The 15525-nt window shown below is 30.5% G+C and overlaps 3 protein-coding genes across 3 annotated transcripts; 2 read left to right on the top strand and 1 right to left on the bottom strand.

Moving 5' to 3' along the window:
• The first annotated feature begins 379 nt into the window (after nt 1–379).
• Nucleotides 380–1194, top strand: LOC148554790 (uncharacterized). Its single transcript, XM_088490497.1, has 4 exons — nt 380–478; nt 570–767; nt 869–949; nt 1039–1194. Exons 1-4 carry the CDS (start codon nt 380–382, stop codon nt 1192–1194), a joined length of 534 nt encoding a protein of 177 aa, XP_088346623.1.
• An 8751-nt stretch (nt 1195–9945) lies between these two features.
• LOC110263211 (uncharacterized) lies at nt 9946–11714 on the bottom strand. Its single transcript, XM_088492163.1, has 5 exons — nt 11648–11714; nt 11065–11434; nt 10706–10933; nt 10385–10486; nt 9946–10017 (listed from the first exon to the last, which is right to left on the bottom strand). The coding sequence occupies exons 2-4, from the start codon at nt 11146–11148 to the stop codon at nt 10439–10441; spliced, it is 360 nt and encodes a 119-aa protein (XP_088348289.1). The 5' UTR covers nt 11149–11434; nt 11648–11714; the 3' UTR covers nt 9946–10017; nt 10385–10438.
• A 172-nt stretch (nt 11715–11886) lies between these two features.
• On the top strand, nt 11887–15292 carry LOC148554789 (uncharacterized). The gene is made up of 3 exons (XM_088490496.1): nt 11887–12105; nt 14523–14671; nt 14740–15292. Exons 1-3 carry the CDS (start codon nt 11887–11889, stop codon nt 15290–15292), a joined length of 921 nt encoding a protein of 306 aa, XP_088346622.1.
• Nucleotides 15293–15525: the final 233 nt, after the last annotated feature.

Raw genomic sequence — 15525 nt, 5'->3', positions numbered from 1 at the left:
AAGTCAACTCAGGCAAGTATAATATATTCAAGAAACAATTTAAACAATTACCAGAATCATATATTTATGTTTTGATACAATTGTCTCATAAACAATAACTCAATGCTACTCAACTCATATGATCAGGAAGGACCTATATGAATTGCTGGTACTATTGTCTCAATTAACTCTGGCAATGATGATTGGTTTTATAAATCATGTAAAAAATATCCGAAAAAATTAGAAACTCCAATTGGTAATAGATATGAGTGCGGAAATTGTGGCCACACTCATGCAAGTGCATCACTTAGGTGTGTTCTTAAATACTAAATATTTTAGAGTAAGTTTGTTTAAATTGTATTGATTTCCTACCAAGTATTTCAGGTATAAAGTTGAGGTAATGGCATACGATGGAACAGGAAGTATAACTTTGCTAAAGTGGGATAAGGAAAACGTTCAACTATGTGGGAAGCAAGCTAACCAGATCAAAAATGAAGTAGTAAGTTCCAATGTGTTTTAATTTTTAGTTTAACAACTGTTTATCTATATACATAAAAAAAGATATTGATTTTTAACTGGGATTTGCTAAGGCTAAAGAATCGGAAAGTTACCCCCCAACCCTAGATGGCATGATGGATAGGAAGCTACTTTTCAAGGTTAATATCAAAACTGCCAACATCAAGCAATATAACCAGGTTTATACAGTCATAAAAATCTGCGATGATGAAGAGATCGTAGAGATGAATCACTCTAAGGAAATGCACAATGCCACATCTGCTACTATAACTGTATGTGTTTAGGTTATATTTAGTGCAAAGAAACTACGTAATTGTTATGTTATTGGGTGGCGTGTAAATTCTAAGTAGGATTTACATGTGCCTCTTTGTAGGAGACTGGGTATAGTGATTCAATTGACATGTCGACAGTTGTGGTCAACCGCAAGAATGATACTAATTCTATGCTTTCTTTGGTGAGTTTAGACTTAAGTAACTATCCTTAAAAATTTGTCTTGACTGGATACATTGTTTAATTCAAAAAAATTTCGATATATATGAACAGGATGGTGTGGAAGAAAGTGTCACAAGCTTAAAATGCAAAATCCCGGCAAAAAGAGCTTCTATCGGGACAAAGCAAGCTCTGCCTATAAACCATGATAATGAAGATGAAATGGGGTTTTTAACAAACAAGTTCACTCGAAAGAATGGAAAGAGGTAGAAGAATCAAATTAGTGAGACTGAAAATTGACCCTAATGCAATTGTGCTAATATGTTTTAGATTTGGGTAGTTGTTTTATTTTTATCAAAGGAATTGTGAATCATGTCCGGAGATAACATGATAATGTATTGAGGATTATATATTTTGGATATGAGTAGTTGTTTGGTTTGTCTTAGTTTGATGAATAATTTAGTTATGAATTTAATGGGCTAATATTAGGAGGATGGCAGCATATACCTAACTATTAGACGTTTGATAGAAAAAAATCTTTATTGATGGATTAATGCAATACTTTTTAATAGTAGCCTATTTCTATCCGGTGGTAGTAAAATCTAAATTAAGTTGAAAGTACTTTACATTCAACATCCAAACTATCCACATGCTTTAGCACACACCAATATTGGACTTTTCAAAAGAAGCAGAGTAATTGATGTTTGACACATGTAGTTGAATTGTGTATAATCATAATAATACATAAAGCATAACTACTGAACTTAATATTTATATAAATACCATGGAGTCACACCTCTTAAATTTGTTGTCACTATACATTTAAAGGTTTGTATTTAACAAATAATGTGATTCACAATAACCCAAAGTCATATATGGACTTGATAAGTATGATAGAGTATCAAGAACATTGTGAAATTATCCGAGCAATTAAATGACGATATCTTGCATGTAGGTGTATAATGTAGTGGATGCAGTACCTGGACAAATTATATAAACATAATACACCTCATATATCATATATTTAATAAAATGCCAACTGTTAAGTGAATATCAAAAAAATAAATAATCACAAATAAGAGAATCATCATAGGAGAAATCCATTCTTTAATATAGATTATATATGTTAAAAAATAGCTTAGTCAATCACAAATAAGAGCGAGACTTAACATAGAAGGAATCCATTCATAATTATAAATTAAGTATGTTAAAAATATTGTCTATCTCTAAAGTTTAGTTGATTGATATCCAAAACTAAAATTTTATATTTTTATTGATTTGACTAATAGAGTGAGTGTTATTATTTGGCGGTATAGTTATTCAAGGAGGAGTATAATGAGTATTGATTTTATATCGATGATACTCATGTCTTACTATAATTGATGACTAATTTACATCAACAACAACAGGATCCCTTAATTGTGGGTTTGAAAGATTTTTCCTAAGAAACATGGAAGGTAGAAATCCTATGAAAGAAGAGTTGAAACAGCCATGCATGGACAACGGTTGCAATTTTTCATTGATACACTATTTGTCACCAAGCAGGTGTTTATAACTTAAAAAAGCATATACAATAACAACCTATACAACAGTAGGTGCTTACACTAATTTGTATAACTTACAAGGACTGATGTGAGATATGGATATTGTTCACAATCAACAATCAATATATGCGGGCTATTTTGACTTATAGCACAAAATAATAAAAACCAATTCATATGAGTGTAAATTCAAAAGTTTCTTTATACTAAATGGTTAGTTGTCAATATCATTTATTGATATTCGTATGACCAGTATACAATAAAAAGATACGATACAGGTTGACCTATTGACATAAAAATGAATTGGAGATCTCCTTCAAAGGTATGCCCATCAGATACATTCCATGAATTAGTTAATTCTAAATCTCATGAGGTTTCCTAGAAATGTGTTGTGACCAAGAGGACAAGTAATATCAGACAAGTTGACTTACTACTCAACAAAATTCAAGGTTTTCCAACTCTTATAACATGCTTATCACATAGATATTAAGTTATGGCAAGATAGGTTACTATTCGAAAGAGTACCAACTAAAACTAATGCCATATCAAAAAATGTAATTTGTTGTTGCCTATTTTAAAATTAACCTATCATAAAAAAAGGGGCATCATGGGAGGATTCCATACATTATCTATTATGTATAGTGAAGTTTATGGCTATATAAAAAATTTATTTGGCTAATACCAAAAATAATAGTTTCCAATGGGGAGTGATTCAAATAATTATTTTGCTAATATCACATCCGTTTTTATGTATTTTTGAAACAAGTATACAAAATAAGCACCTGTGCAACAATTAATTATATCTTATTTAATATATAAGTAGATTGAGTGATAAATAAGAAAGTGCAAAATGAAGCAACTACTCTATTTCACTTTAGGCTATTAGCCAGAACAGACATAATGGACAAGTATAAAAAAGCTGAAGAAATAGTCAATGATATGCGTAGATCGGACGGGAAAAAGTAATTTTCATGGATCGTAACTACTATATATTATTATACAGAAGGTTTTCCATTGAGGTATATCAAATTAAAATAGTGGGTCAAAGTATAGACTGTGATTTTAAGATATTACATATAATTATGGGGATTAATCTTTTTAGTTGTATCCAATTTCAATCTAATGTAGTGCTCTGAGTAGGTGGCATCAATTTATATTTATACTTGAGACAAATATACATAATAGACACATGTCTAAGAGTCATTTCTACCTTATTTAGTATATAAGGAGGATGAAAGATAAACAAAGAAGTGCAAAACGAAGCCTCTTTTCGATTTATGAATTTATTAGACGTTTCTATAGTGGTTCATGTTTTAGTCTTAAGGGAACTTCTTTATCAGTAGATTGATCACTAAATTTCATCACCAACAACAGGATCCCGTAACTGGAGAATGAAAAGATCTTCCAATACAACTAGCATGGAAAAAATCTAATAATAAAGCAATTGAGCTGGGATACGACGCAGGATCAGTGGTGCCTTTTTTCTTTATATCACAATTTGTAAGCAAGGAGATACTAATATCTTTATAGATATTAGCAAAATTAACCTATATATTAGTAGGTATTTGCACTAATATATATAACATACAAGGACAATAATTAGACATATGCTAGAACTATTGGGGGATTTAGAGCAAATAATTTTGGTTTATTCTATTGAATATTAAGTTCAAACATAGCTGATTATAGGATAAGGTCCATATGACATAAAGTCACATCAGGTAGACTTTGGTTAAAAATATCTTTTTTAATGAGTAGTTATTTCCTAGGTCAATATTTGGCGATCTTAGCAACCAGGCATAGGTGTACAGTGATTTGATGTTAACCAAGCTAAGGAAGTCTAGATAAAGACTTTAATTATTAGTTTCACAGTGGTCTTTTATGTAGTATTATTAGTTGAATAGAAATTAAATACCCCTTTAACAGTAATTAGACATGTTTTGGTGCAATAACGTCAAATCATAATTATGCAAGCAGTTGTGAAAATATGTATAAAGATTAATCTGAATATACTTAAAAGAGAAGTATTAGATAGCTAAAGCAATAGTATATAATATGCGTAGATCATATGATAAAAAAAAATATTTTTATTGGGTATAGTAATGACTATGAGTTATTACACAAAAGGTATTCTATTGAGATATATCAAAATAAATTAGTGGGTGAAAATATAAACTATGGTTTCAACATATTATATATATGATTATGAGAATTAAACTTTTTATATGTGTCCACTTTGAATCCAATGTGGTGGTGTTCTCAGTAGGTGGCATCAGTTTGTATTTTCACGTTGATAGAAGTATAAAAAATAGGCACATGTGCAAGAGTCAATTATACCCTATATTTAATATATAGTTAGGTTGAAAGGTAAATAAGAAAGTGCAAAATGAAGCCACTATATTAATTGTTAAAGCTATTAGCTAAAATAGACTTAATGGACAAATATAAGAAAGCTGAAGAAATTGTATATAATACATGTAGATCGGATGGTTAAAAAGTAATTTTCATAGGTAGTAACTACTATACATTATTACACAGAAGGTATTCCTTTGAGATATATCAAATTAAAGTAGTGGGTCAAAGTATAGGTTGTGGTTTCAAGATATCTATTCTTAATATATAAAAGTAGGTACATAAGGTTTACCAACATTCCTTTGAAGTTATTTTTCTTCTTTTACTAACGCCATGTCAGCAATATTGCTTACTTGACAAAATGTTAGAATCAACCACTCAAATCTTGTCAAATCAACTATTATTTCCAAATCAACAAAAAATAAAATATACAAAAAAGAAAACTAAAAAATACAATACAATAAATTTGTAACGTACCAATACATTAAATCCATATTCCTATATTTATTATATCTTACCGTTATAAACAATTATAATCTCAACAATTAATTTATTAATTTTTATAAATAAGTTACTAAAGGTAATAAATATCCATATTACAAATATCATAATAATATTATTAATTATAATAAATTTTACGTTACAAGTATTCAAATTCTATACTATTTGAACTACTTATATAAGTATCATACCACTATTCTTTCAAATAACATCAAATTTAACGCAAAAAATTTATTTCTGAATTAGACATCTCAAACTTATTCAATGGAGCATCATTCTTTCAAGGCAAAATGATTAAAAATCGAATAACTATCCAAGATCTAATAGCCATGCAACGAGAATATGATGATCAGGTATGAAAAAAAAAACTCACAACATGCATCATACATTCATACTTACTCAAATACCGTATACCTAATGAATACATAAATTGAATATTGGAATAGGAAAAGATCTTCACAATTTTAACAACTATAAACGAAATTGATGACAAATTTGTATAAAACTATGTTGAATGTGAAAAGTGTCCGAAAACAGCATATAAAAAACTACATTTGTGGCACATGTAATCAAACACCACAATATCCAATGACGGATCCAGAAAATTTTGATAGTGGGGCAAAATTGATATAACATGAAAATAATTTCTATAATTAAAATAATATGTGTATATAAAAAATTAAATATTAAATTATCTATTAACAACTATATATCTATGTATAAATACATATATTGTTTAACTTATTTTCAATGTGTATTTTATATTTTAATATTTATTATATATAGATAATTATTTTTTATGTACATATAGCATGATTATTGTTATGATTATATTTTGTTATTGTAAAATATGATTAATCTTCAAAATATCTAATATACAAATTAAAACACTAAAATAGTAATTTAAATAATAATATATAATTTAAAGTTCTATTATTTTAGGTTTTATATTTTTAAAAAATTAAGTAATTTTTTTCTTAACACTACTATCAAATTTTCTCTCTTTCCATATATATTAATAAATAATTATTTAAAAATTCACTTTCCAACACAATTAGAAGCCGATTCTTATTGATATTCATAATTAAAAAAGTTCTTTCAATTAATATAATTGCTACGCAAAAATTAAAGCTAATTTGAAAAGAAGATAAATAATATTCTTTTGAGTTGATTTTTAAAAAAGAACACTAATTTCGTTTAAATCTGAGAATTGATCATTCTAACGAATATCTAATATAAAATTTTTAAATTGACGATTAAGTACCAAAAGTTGAGTAAAAAATTATTGTGGTGTCAAATTTATAATCTAATGGGGGCAAATAAATATTATTATCATATACTACTCAAAAGAATTCCAAATTTTAGTGGGGGCGCTTACCCCCACACCAATATACTTGGAACCGTCCCTGACAATATCCAACAATAAAGTAACTCTATATACTTCTCGTAATTCTATCTATCAAATTATTAGTTACTAATCCAATACTTATTTTAGATTCAGAATTCAATTAAATGTTTCAGATTAAAGTGCTACAATAACTTTTGTACTATTTGATGGCGAAGCAAAAAAATTATTGGACACAATTGCTTCGAATCTAATGACACTCTAGAAAAGTAATGACATTGAAGTACCACTCCATCAAGAGATTAAGAAGAAAGAAAACCATACAAATTCAAGACATATCTTCGGAAGAAGAACATATATGCAAAGATGGAACAAACAACACAATAGAAAAGTGCATCCAACTCAACAATTCATAAAGAACATGCCTTCACAAGAATCTACGACAGAAAGAAGAAAGTAACAACTCTAACAATAACCAATAAAGAAAAAGGAAGATGAGCACTACATAAGAAGACTAAGTCCATCAACTAAAATAAATGTAAAAATCAAACCACCAAATAAAAATGTCACTTTGTACAACTCCTAACATTCAAATCTTTTGTACTATAAATTATTTTAAATAAAATACCTTTTAAATTTAACTTTAATTTACACATATTTAATTTATTTCTACAAAATATAATAATTTTTAATATTTATTATATACTATCATTAATTAATTTACCATTCCGCGCAATGCGCGGATCTCATTCTAGTTATATATAATTATAAGGGCTAAACTTTTTAATTATATCCAATCTGAATGCAATGTAGCGTTATGAATATGTGCCATCAATTTCTGTGTATAATTGAGATTAGTATGCAAAATAGACACCTGTCCAAGAGTCATTTCTGCCTTATTTAATATATAAATAGGATGAAAGACAAAAAAAAAAAAAAATACAAAACGAAGCATATTTTCCATTTCACTTAAGGCTATTAGCAAAAAAATCAACTACATCTCCATAATGAGTGACATTCCACTCATGAGAGATCATCTTTCTCATCTTGGTGAAAATCTCATTTGGAAAATTCTTGTGAAGGCAAACCCGAGGAGGTGCAGGAGTTTGAGCAAAGTTTGAAATTTCAGGTTATGTACTCCACTTTTTGTGAAGGAAAATGATCAACACAACAAACAACGGGACAGGAGTGTGATCATTGGGGTTGGTTAACCCCCCAGTGATCAGAACTTCATTTGGTTCATTAGAGTTTTTGTTGATTCAGGTCGTCAGGTGCCATTCAGCGTACCCATGGACATTAACCAATATGGATTTTATGCAATCATCGACTCCAACCATGGAAACATCTGCTTGAGGATTTCAATAGGTGGCTTAAATACAAGATTACTCATCTGGAATCCTCTCACCCATAAGAGGCGATATGCAACAGACGAACACTACAAGATTTTTGTTTATTTGTAGAGGTTTTTTCTCCTATTTGTGGAGGTTTATAACCCCACCAAATAGTTTGTGGAGGTTTCTAAAACTCCCAAAATTTGAAGTGCCACGAGGTCTTTTGTGGGGGGTTTTTAAAAACCTCCACAATCTATTCAGTGGGGGGTTTTGTGTGTGTTTAGTGGGGGGTTTTATATTAAACTTTTGTGACAATTTTAAATCACTTTTGTGACAGTTTAAAACCCCATAAATTGATTTTATAATTTAACAAAAATAAACTATTGTGTGAGTTTCAAACCTCCACAACCCTGTAATTATTTATTTATTTTTAATTTCAAATCATTCATTAATCTCATCTAATTTACATATTCTCAAATTAAAAATTTATTTTTTAATATTAAAATTTAAAAACTAAATCTTTTATAACATAATTTCTCAATATAAGAAATAACTTTATATATAAAAAAATTCGCAATATCAATCGTTTCAAACATAATTCCATATTATATTCTTCTACATAACTATTATTGTTTTTCTTTAAAAAGTAAAATAAAACAACTTCAATATTTCAATATCATCTAATTACATAAAAATCTCAAAATGAAAATATGAATGCAATCCTAGAAGACCTTTAGGGAGTATTTTTCAACCATACTAAAAATATCATATAATTGGTCAACAAGTTTAACAAAATTCATCCTGCATTAACCAAGTGCTCTAAGTAACAGGGAATCTAGGAGTTAACGGGAAGCCTCCAAGCAATCTCCTCACAGTCCCATTAATCTCTTTCTCCTTCCAGTGACTGACTTCAGTTGTCTTAGTTGCTCATCTTCTTCTATAGTCACATTGTGACTGCAGCCAATAAATACAAGCATGTCCTTCTCATACCTACAACAAAAACAACAAAGAGCAAAGGTTATTAGAAGCAATGATAAATGAAATTGAGCTCTTTCTTTTTCGGCTCTTAGGCTCAGACACATCCACAAATATGCAAAAGAACATGTAGAGAAAAAGAAAATATAGGCAGCAAGAAGAATATTCAGGTTAATATTTGCAATACTAGTGTTGTAAATTACCTCATATAAAGGGCCAGATAAGGATTTCCATTCTGCAATTTGGGATCAATTTAGAAAAATAAATGCATTTAGTGATATATGAAGGGTTCCCACATTTCAAACTCACTTAAGTCAATTGAATCACAGAATAAAGCAATGGAAAAATGTTTGAAAAAACAAAGTTGTTTCATCTTACTGATGAATAATGTATGTCATGCATCTATCTTATTCATCAACTAATCATTGATATCACAATCAACAAAATAATCTTTGCAATAGCCTGCCAAATGCAATGCCCTAAACTGAGCAAGTTGTGGAAAACACCTCGACTTAAAAGGATCAATCATCTTTACAAACCCAACTCAGAATAATATCTTCCTATAGAGAAAATGAAGAAAGAATTATAAAGAAATAACCAAACTGAAAGGGAGGGTTTAAGTTAATAACCAGCTAAAAGGAAACCACTTTCACACACAACAAATAAATAAATAAATAAATAAAATCAAGTGAAACAAACCATCTGCTGTATTTTTGTCTGAAGAGTCTTGAAATGCTTCTCTTTCTCAGAAGATCATAGAAACCTTAGGAATTGGAAGCAAGGCATCTTCTGCATTAGCACAGTCTTAAATTAGCCAAGAGCACTAAATCAAATAATCATTTTTTTTTTGCAAATTCAAGAGCTAAAACCATTAATCTACTTGAGATAAGTTATGGTAATTTGATTCTTGGATTCGTACAATATCAGAATTATCAAATCTCATAAAAAATGTGAATCTATGACAGTAACAACATACAAGCTAACCAAGTATTTCAATTTGGCAATTGAGGGAGAAAGTGTTCTAGAAAATCCTTTTGATGCCAAGTTCCTACAAGAAGCAACTAATGCATTGTCAAAACTCAAAACCAAATAAGAAAAAGAAAGGGAACAAAAAAAAAAAAGAATATATATATATATATATATATATATATATATGAACATCCAAACTTGATAAGTGTTAACATAAATATGGATGAATTAATCGTATCTTTATGGAAAATGAGTTGTTATTAGGTGTTCTAAGAGTAACATAACTCCAATCAATTTATGCCACATAGGTTAAAATAATTTTATTATAACTCGTTAATAATTTGTAATTCAATTAATACATCAGTGTAAGAGTTATAATATATACTGAGAACTCTAATAATTTTTCGTTTAGAATTTAACTTAGGTGGACAAATTTAATTAATTACCTTCCGCATCAAGATCTATGATTAGATAACTGTGCCTCAATACACTCAGAAATATCAACCAACTTGAAAATATTTTGAGTTGAAACATATTAGAAACTTCGCCTGAAAAAATTAGAAAAAATCAGCCTAGTTAAATTAGAGCTTCCAAGAGGATTAAATCAGATCATGCTAAGCTAAGGCAACAAGAATACAAGATAAAGCGACAAGAGGCAAGAAACAATCTTCAAGCCCAGAAAAATGATCATCACTTTATAATAATAATAATAATAATAATAATAATAATAATAATAATAATAATAATAATATCATATTTCAACATACTTGTTCACTATGACCTTGTTGAAAGTACACCACATGGCTCCCAACTACAGGTAAAGAAACAAGGGGACCAGCACATGCATGCCAAAGTTCTGAGTCCAGAACTGGCTTTTCCTCTACAAAAAAACCTCTAACTTCAGTTTTGATAAAAGCAATAGGAAGCTGATGAGTGTGGCAAAAATCATTGAACTCAATAGCTTTCTCAAGACTAATATCTGTGAAAACAACAACCTGCAAAATAAAATATATACAAATACTAATATATCAAAATAAACTAGATAGAGATGCATTGATGATGGGAAATTCAAACAAAAAACTTCAAATTAAATAAGAAAGAAACCACAATCAGTATCTATGTTTACCTGGCAACCAAGATCTCCGAGTCCTAATATTTGCTCGTCATTAGTGACAACAACTTGAGTGTTTTTCTCTAGCCAGTTTTTCATTACTTCAAGGATCTAGCCTCTGTAGAGTCTCAAACACTTAGTATCTCTTCTTATCTTTCTTTCTTTCTTTCTTTTTTTCACCTCAAAGGCTAAATGATGAAAACAGAACAATAAATATAAATAAAAAACCATACTTCACTTTCAATCTAATGTATAGACCCTGCAGTCGACGAAAAATGCTTCCATATTTCTGGCAGGCTTCTCTAACAATTGGAGTGTAAACAACAAGAAGCAGTTCCTCCATGTTATCAATCAGAAGCTTATAAAATAGCCTCTCATTCCTCTCCTGAAAAATGACATCACATCAGTGCAATATCACATTTAAAATGGTGGAAAAGAATGATTGTTATAAATAAGAACCTTCTCATTAGTTCTTACAATATTATTACTGAATCTATTCATGAACACACTTTGAATTTGATTATTTCAAGCAATTTAGTATCATACTAGTTATAAAAAATCTGCAGATAATTCACAAGTTTTAGTTACCCGGTTGTACCTATTTTTCATGACACTTGGAGTGCTTGAGAATAAACAATTCATCGAACACTTGGAGTGCTTGAGAATTTGAAACAATGTTATCAACCAAGAGATAATAAAACTCATCAAATGTTATATCACATAACAAATCATTCAGAATCTGAGAATTAAAAACAAAGAAAATGAATAAACAGGAAAAAGAGAAGGAGAACTAGAAATTGAAAATGAGTGAAAAGAAGAGCGTACAGAAAGGATAGAATGTCGATGGAAAACACGAGCGTCATTGGCCAAGGAGAGTTAACCGAAGAAGCGATTTCTCTCGATCTCAGAGGCTTGGGCGTTGCAATTAGATCTGAAAATGCGTTGATGAAGGAAGCGCCTTGGCTCGATTTCAATAGCTTTATGGCAGAAGCAGAAAGGAGATTAACTTTAGCGGCGGCGATGGTGGCGATGGAGATGGCGATGGAGAGCTTTAGGGTTTTAGTGAGCTCTCACCCTTCTTTCTTTTCGAGTGTTTCTTGGATTTTGAAAGAAATTTTAATTATGTGATAATTGATAACAGTAGGATTTTATTGTTAGGTATTTGGTGGGAGTTTATCAAAATGCCACATATAAAATATATTGAAGAGGTTTTTAAAAACCCCCACTAAAAAATACTCACAAATATATATAAATCTTGTAGTGGAAGCCAGCAAGCACCTAGGATATGCTGTTTCGATATATGCTTTCGGATTTATGGAGGACACAGTTGAGTATCAGATTCTTCATATTTTCAAGAAGCATTATTCTCAACAAACACTATCCTGGTCTCTTTATATATCTTTCGAAAGAGATTGAACTCACGCAGGGACATATGATACAAAAGTAAACAAAATCGGTCCCAAGTATGTTGTGAACGACGACATTTTGTACTGGATAGGGTGGGGAGGTCCTAACTTCCTCCAGCCACAAACAGTAATGAAATTCAATCTTCGTCAGAGAATGTTTCACGAGGCCGAGATACCCGCGGAAGTGAAATCCAATTACAACTCATTTACTCATTTCAATGACGGCATTGGTTACGTTTCATATTTCAATGCTGGGTTTACAAGACAGATTCTGGTTTGGTAAATGAAAGGTGTTTCGGATAACGAAATAAAATGGGAGAAGATGATAAAAGTTTCAAGTTTTGGTATTCTTTACATGCCAATACTGTTTATTGGGAAGGATATCTTATCAGTCATGGAGGCTAGGAGTGGTGTTGGTTGTTCAAATGACACACAAGGTAATGATGTTGTGCTCTCAAGACTCAGGTACATGGAAGGAAGAAGAGAGAATTTGGCCCACCGCACATGGCAGGAGCATGTTAATGTGAAAACAATCACATTGCATGTCGAAAGGCTCTACATGGTTTAGTTTAATATCACGATGTTTTCCTAATCCTATCTTTTGATTTGCATGATGTTTTGTTTGTGTTGTATTTGTTTTTGGCAAAATTTATGTTACGCAGTGTCTCCCTAGGTATGTTAAGGCTTATGCTTTTTGGATATCATGAAGTTATGTAATAGGTTGGATATCAATTTTCTATTGATGTAGTCTAAGAAATCCATTAATTTGTATGGTAAATGGTTAACATATGGGATTTGAAGTGCAAAACTAATTGATTTAGGTTCTATGTACTATCTAATATAAATTAACTACTTATACGCTTCTAGGAGGATTTATTTTATCAGAAAATACTTTACAGAATCTAGAGATATATTGACACCAATTAAGTCCTACCTACCAGCTAAGCATATAAAAGTTATAGAGTGTTAGTATACTTACTGGAATGATATAAAGATATACATGCTTATGATATTGAGAATTTTATTTGTTAAATTTTTTGTATATTTTTTATTCTAAAACTATGATTTAGTAGTATATCAAAGCTAAAATAAAACTTGGCATTTTTTTAAAGAATTAAATGGGTAATTCAGATTAAGAACTCAAATGTAATTTCAATACAATACATATGAGAGGAACCTCACAAATGAGTTTGTTAAATGCAGTTGAAATGAAAAAAATGCTATATGGAGGATGCTATATCTCTTAAAAACTCAAATGCAGTTCTCCCTCAAACCTATTAACTGAAAGGACCACCTATTTTCATATAGATATATCAATTTTCCTTTTATATATAAGAATAATGTGTTACTAGCAAATATTAATGTTAGAATAAAGTATCGTTTTTGTCACTAATTGAATATTATGTACAGTAAAAAATTGATATTGTTGAAGGATAAAATTAAAATTTATTTCTATGTATCGTTTTTGTCCCCAAGGTTTTCGTCCTATTTAAGTCCCTAACGTTTCAAAATCGTCTCAATTTTGTCCCACCGTCAATTCTGTTAATGGATCCCTAACGGCAGGACAACATTGAGTCAATTTTAAAACGTTAGGGACTTAAATAGGACGATTGAAACGTTAGGGACAACTTTAGAATTTACCCCAAATGTTGGGGATAAAAACAATACTTTACTCTTAATGTTAAGCATATCAATAATTACCAAGTCAATGATAGGGTTTTACAAGTAATCAAGTCAATAAATTAACTATTAGTATTATTATTTAAACTAGAAATTAAAGACACAATTTGGCGTTTTAAGTAGCTGCTTCCAATTAAGGGGTGACCGCAACTTGATATAAACTAAATTTAGACTCGCGCAATGCGTGAAATTTTTAAACAATAAAATTTTTTGTACATAACTTTTTAGATAACTAAAATGATAATAAATAAGTTTCTAATTTCTGGTGGACGGACAGCACACTCACGATTTGTAATCCCACTCAATTTAAATGAATGCTCAACATGCAATATAAAATAGGACAGCGCATTAGCTGATTTGTTAATAAAAACTAAGCTAATCATTTAGGATGAGGCTCCTACGGTGAATAGATTTTATATTGAAGCACTTGACAGGACAATGCGTGACATATTAAGATTCAGCAATCCAAACAGGCTTGATCAGCCTTTTGGAGGAAAAACAGTGGTCTTCGGTGGTGACTTCGACAGATTCTCCCAGTAATTCCTAAAGGGACTAGACAGGAAATTGTTAACGCTACTATAAACTCATTGTACATATGGGATAGTTGCAAGCTGTTGTCATTGGCCAAAAACATGCGATTGAAAGCAGGTGACTCCCACACAAATTCATCCGAGTTAAAAGAGTTTGTTGACTGGATACTAGGTATTGGTGATGGTAGCCACGGAACACTAAGGAATTGTGGTGAGAGGATTGAAATCTCAGAAGACATCCAGGTTAAGGATTGGGCTGATCCAATAGAGACGATCTGTAAGGTAACATATCCAGAACTATTTTGCGGGAAAAATATTGATGAACATATTGAAGATAGAGCGATACTAGCGCCAACATTGCAAATAGTTTATGAGATAAACAACTACATGATGAGCTTAAACCCTATTGAATCACAAACATATTACAGCTCAGACAAGGCATACCCAACAGAATCCAACAATGACTTATTGGCATCCATACACACACCAAAATTCCTAAACACAATCAGATGTTCAGGGGTTCCAAATCATGAGTTGACATTAAAGGTTGGAACTCCTATAATATTACTGAGGAATATAGAACTATTCTGCAGGATTGTGCAATGGTACACGCTTGGTTATCACTAAGCTTGGGAAACACCTCTTCGAAGCATGTAGCAAGGTTAGGAAGAACAAAAGTCAGAAGGTGTTTATTCTTAGGATGACTCTAAGCCCGTCAGATCATCGAATACCATTCAAGTTCCAACGGAGACAGTTTCCCATAACGGTGTCATACGCAATGACTATAAATAAGAGCCAAGGGCAATCATTGTCAAAGGTTGGTTGATTAGTCAAAAAGCCTGTTTTTACTCACGGCCAAC

The sequence above is a fragment of the Arachis ipaensis genome, chromosome B6 (assembly GCF_059453495.1).
Source record: "Arachis ipaensis isolate K30076 ecotype BB chromosome B6, ASM5945349v1, whole genome shotgun sequence".
NCBI classification, from domain to species: domain Eukaryota; kingdom Viridiplantae; phylum Streptophyta; class Magnoliopsida; order Fabales; family Fabaceae; genus Arachis; species Arachis ipaensis.
The sequence above is the reverse complement of the archived record's forward strand: the minus strand, read 5'-3'. Positions and strand labels throughout refer to the sequence as shown.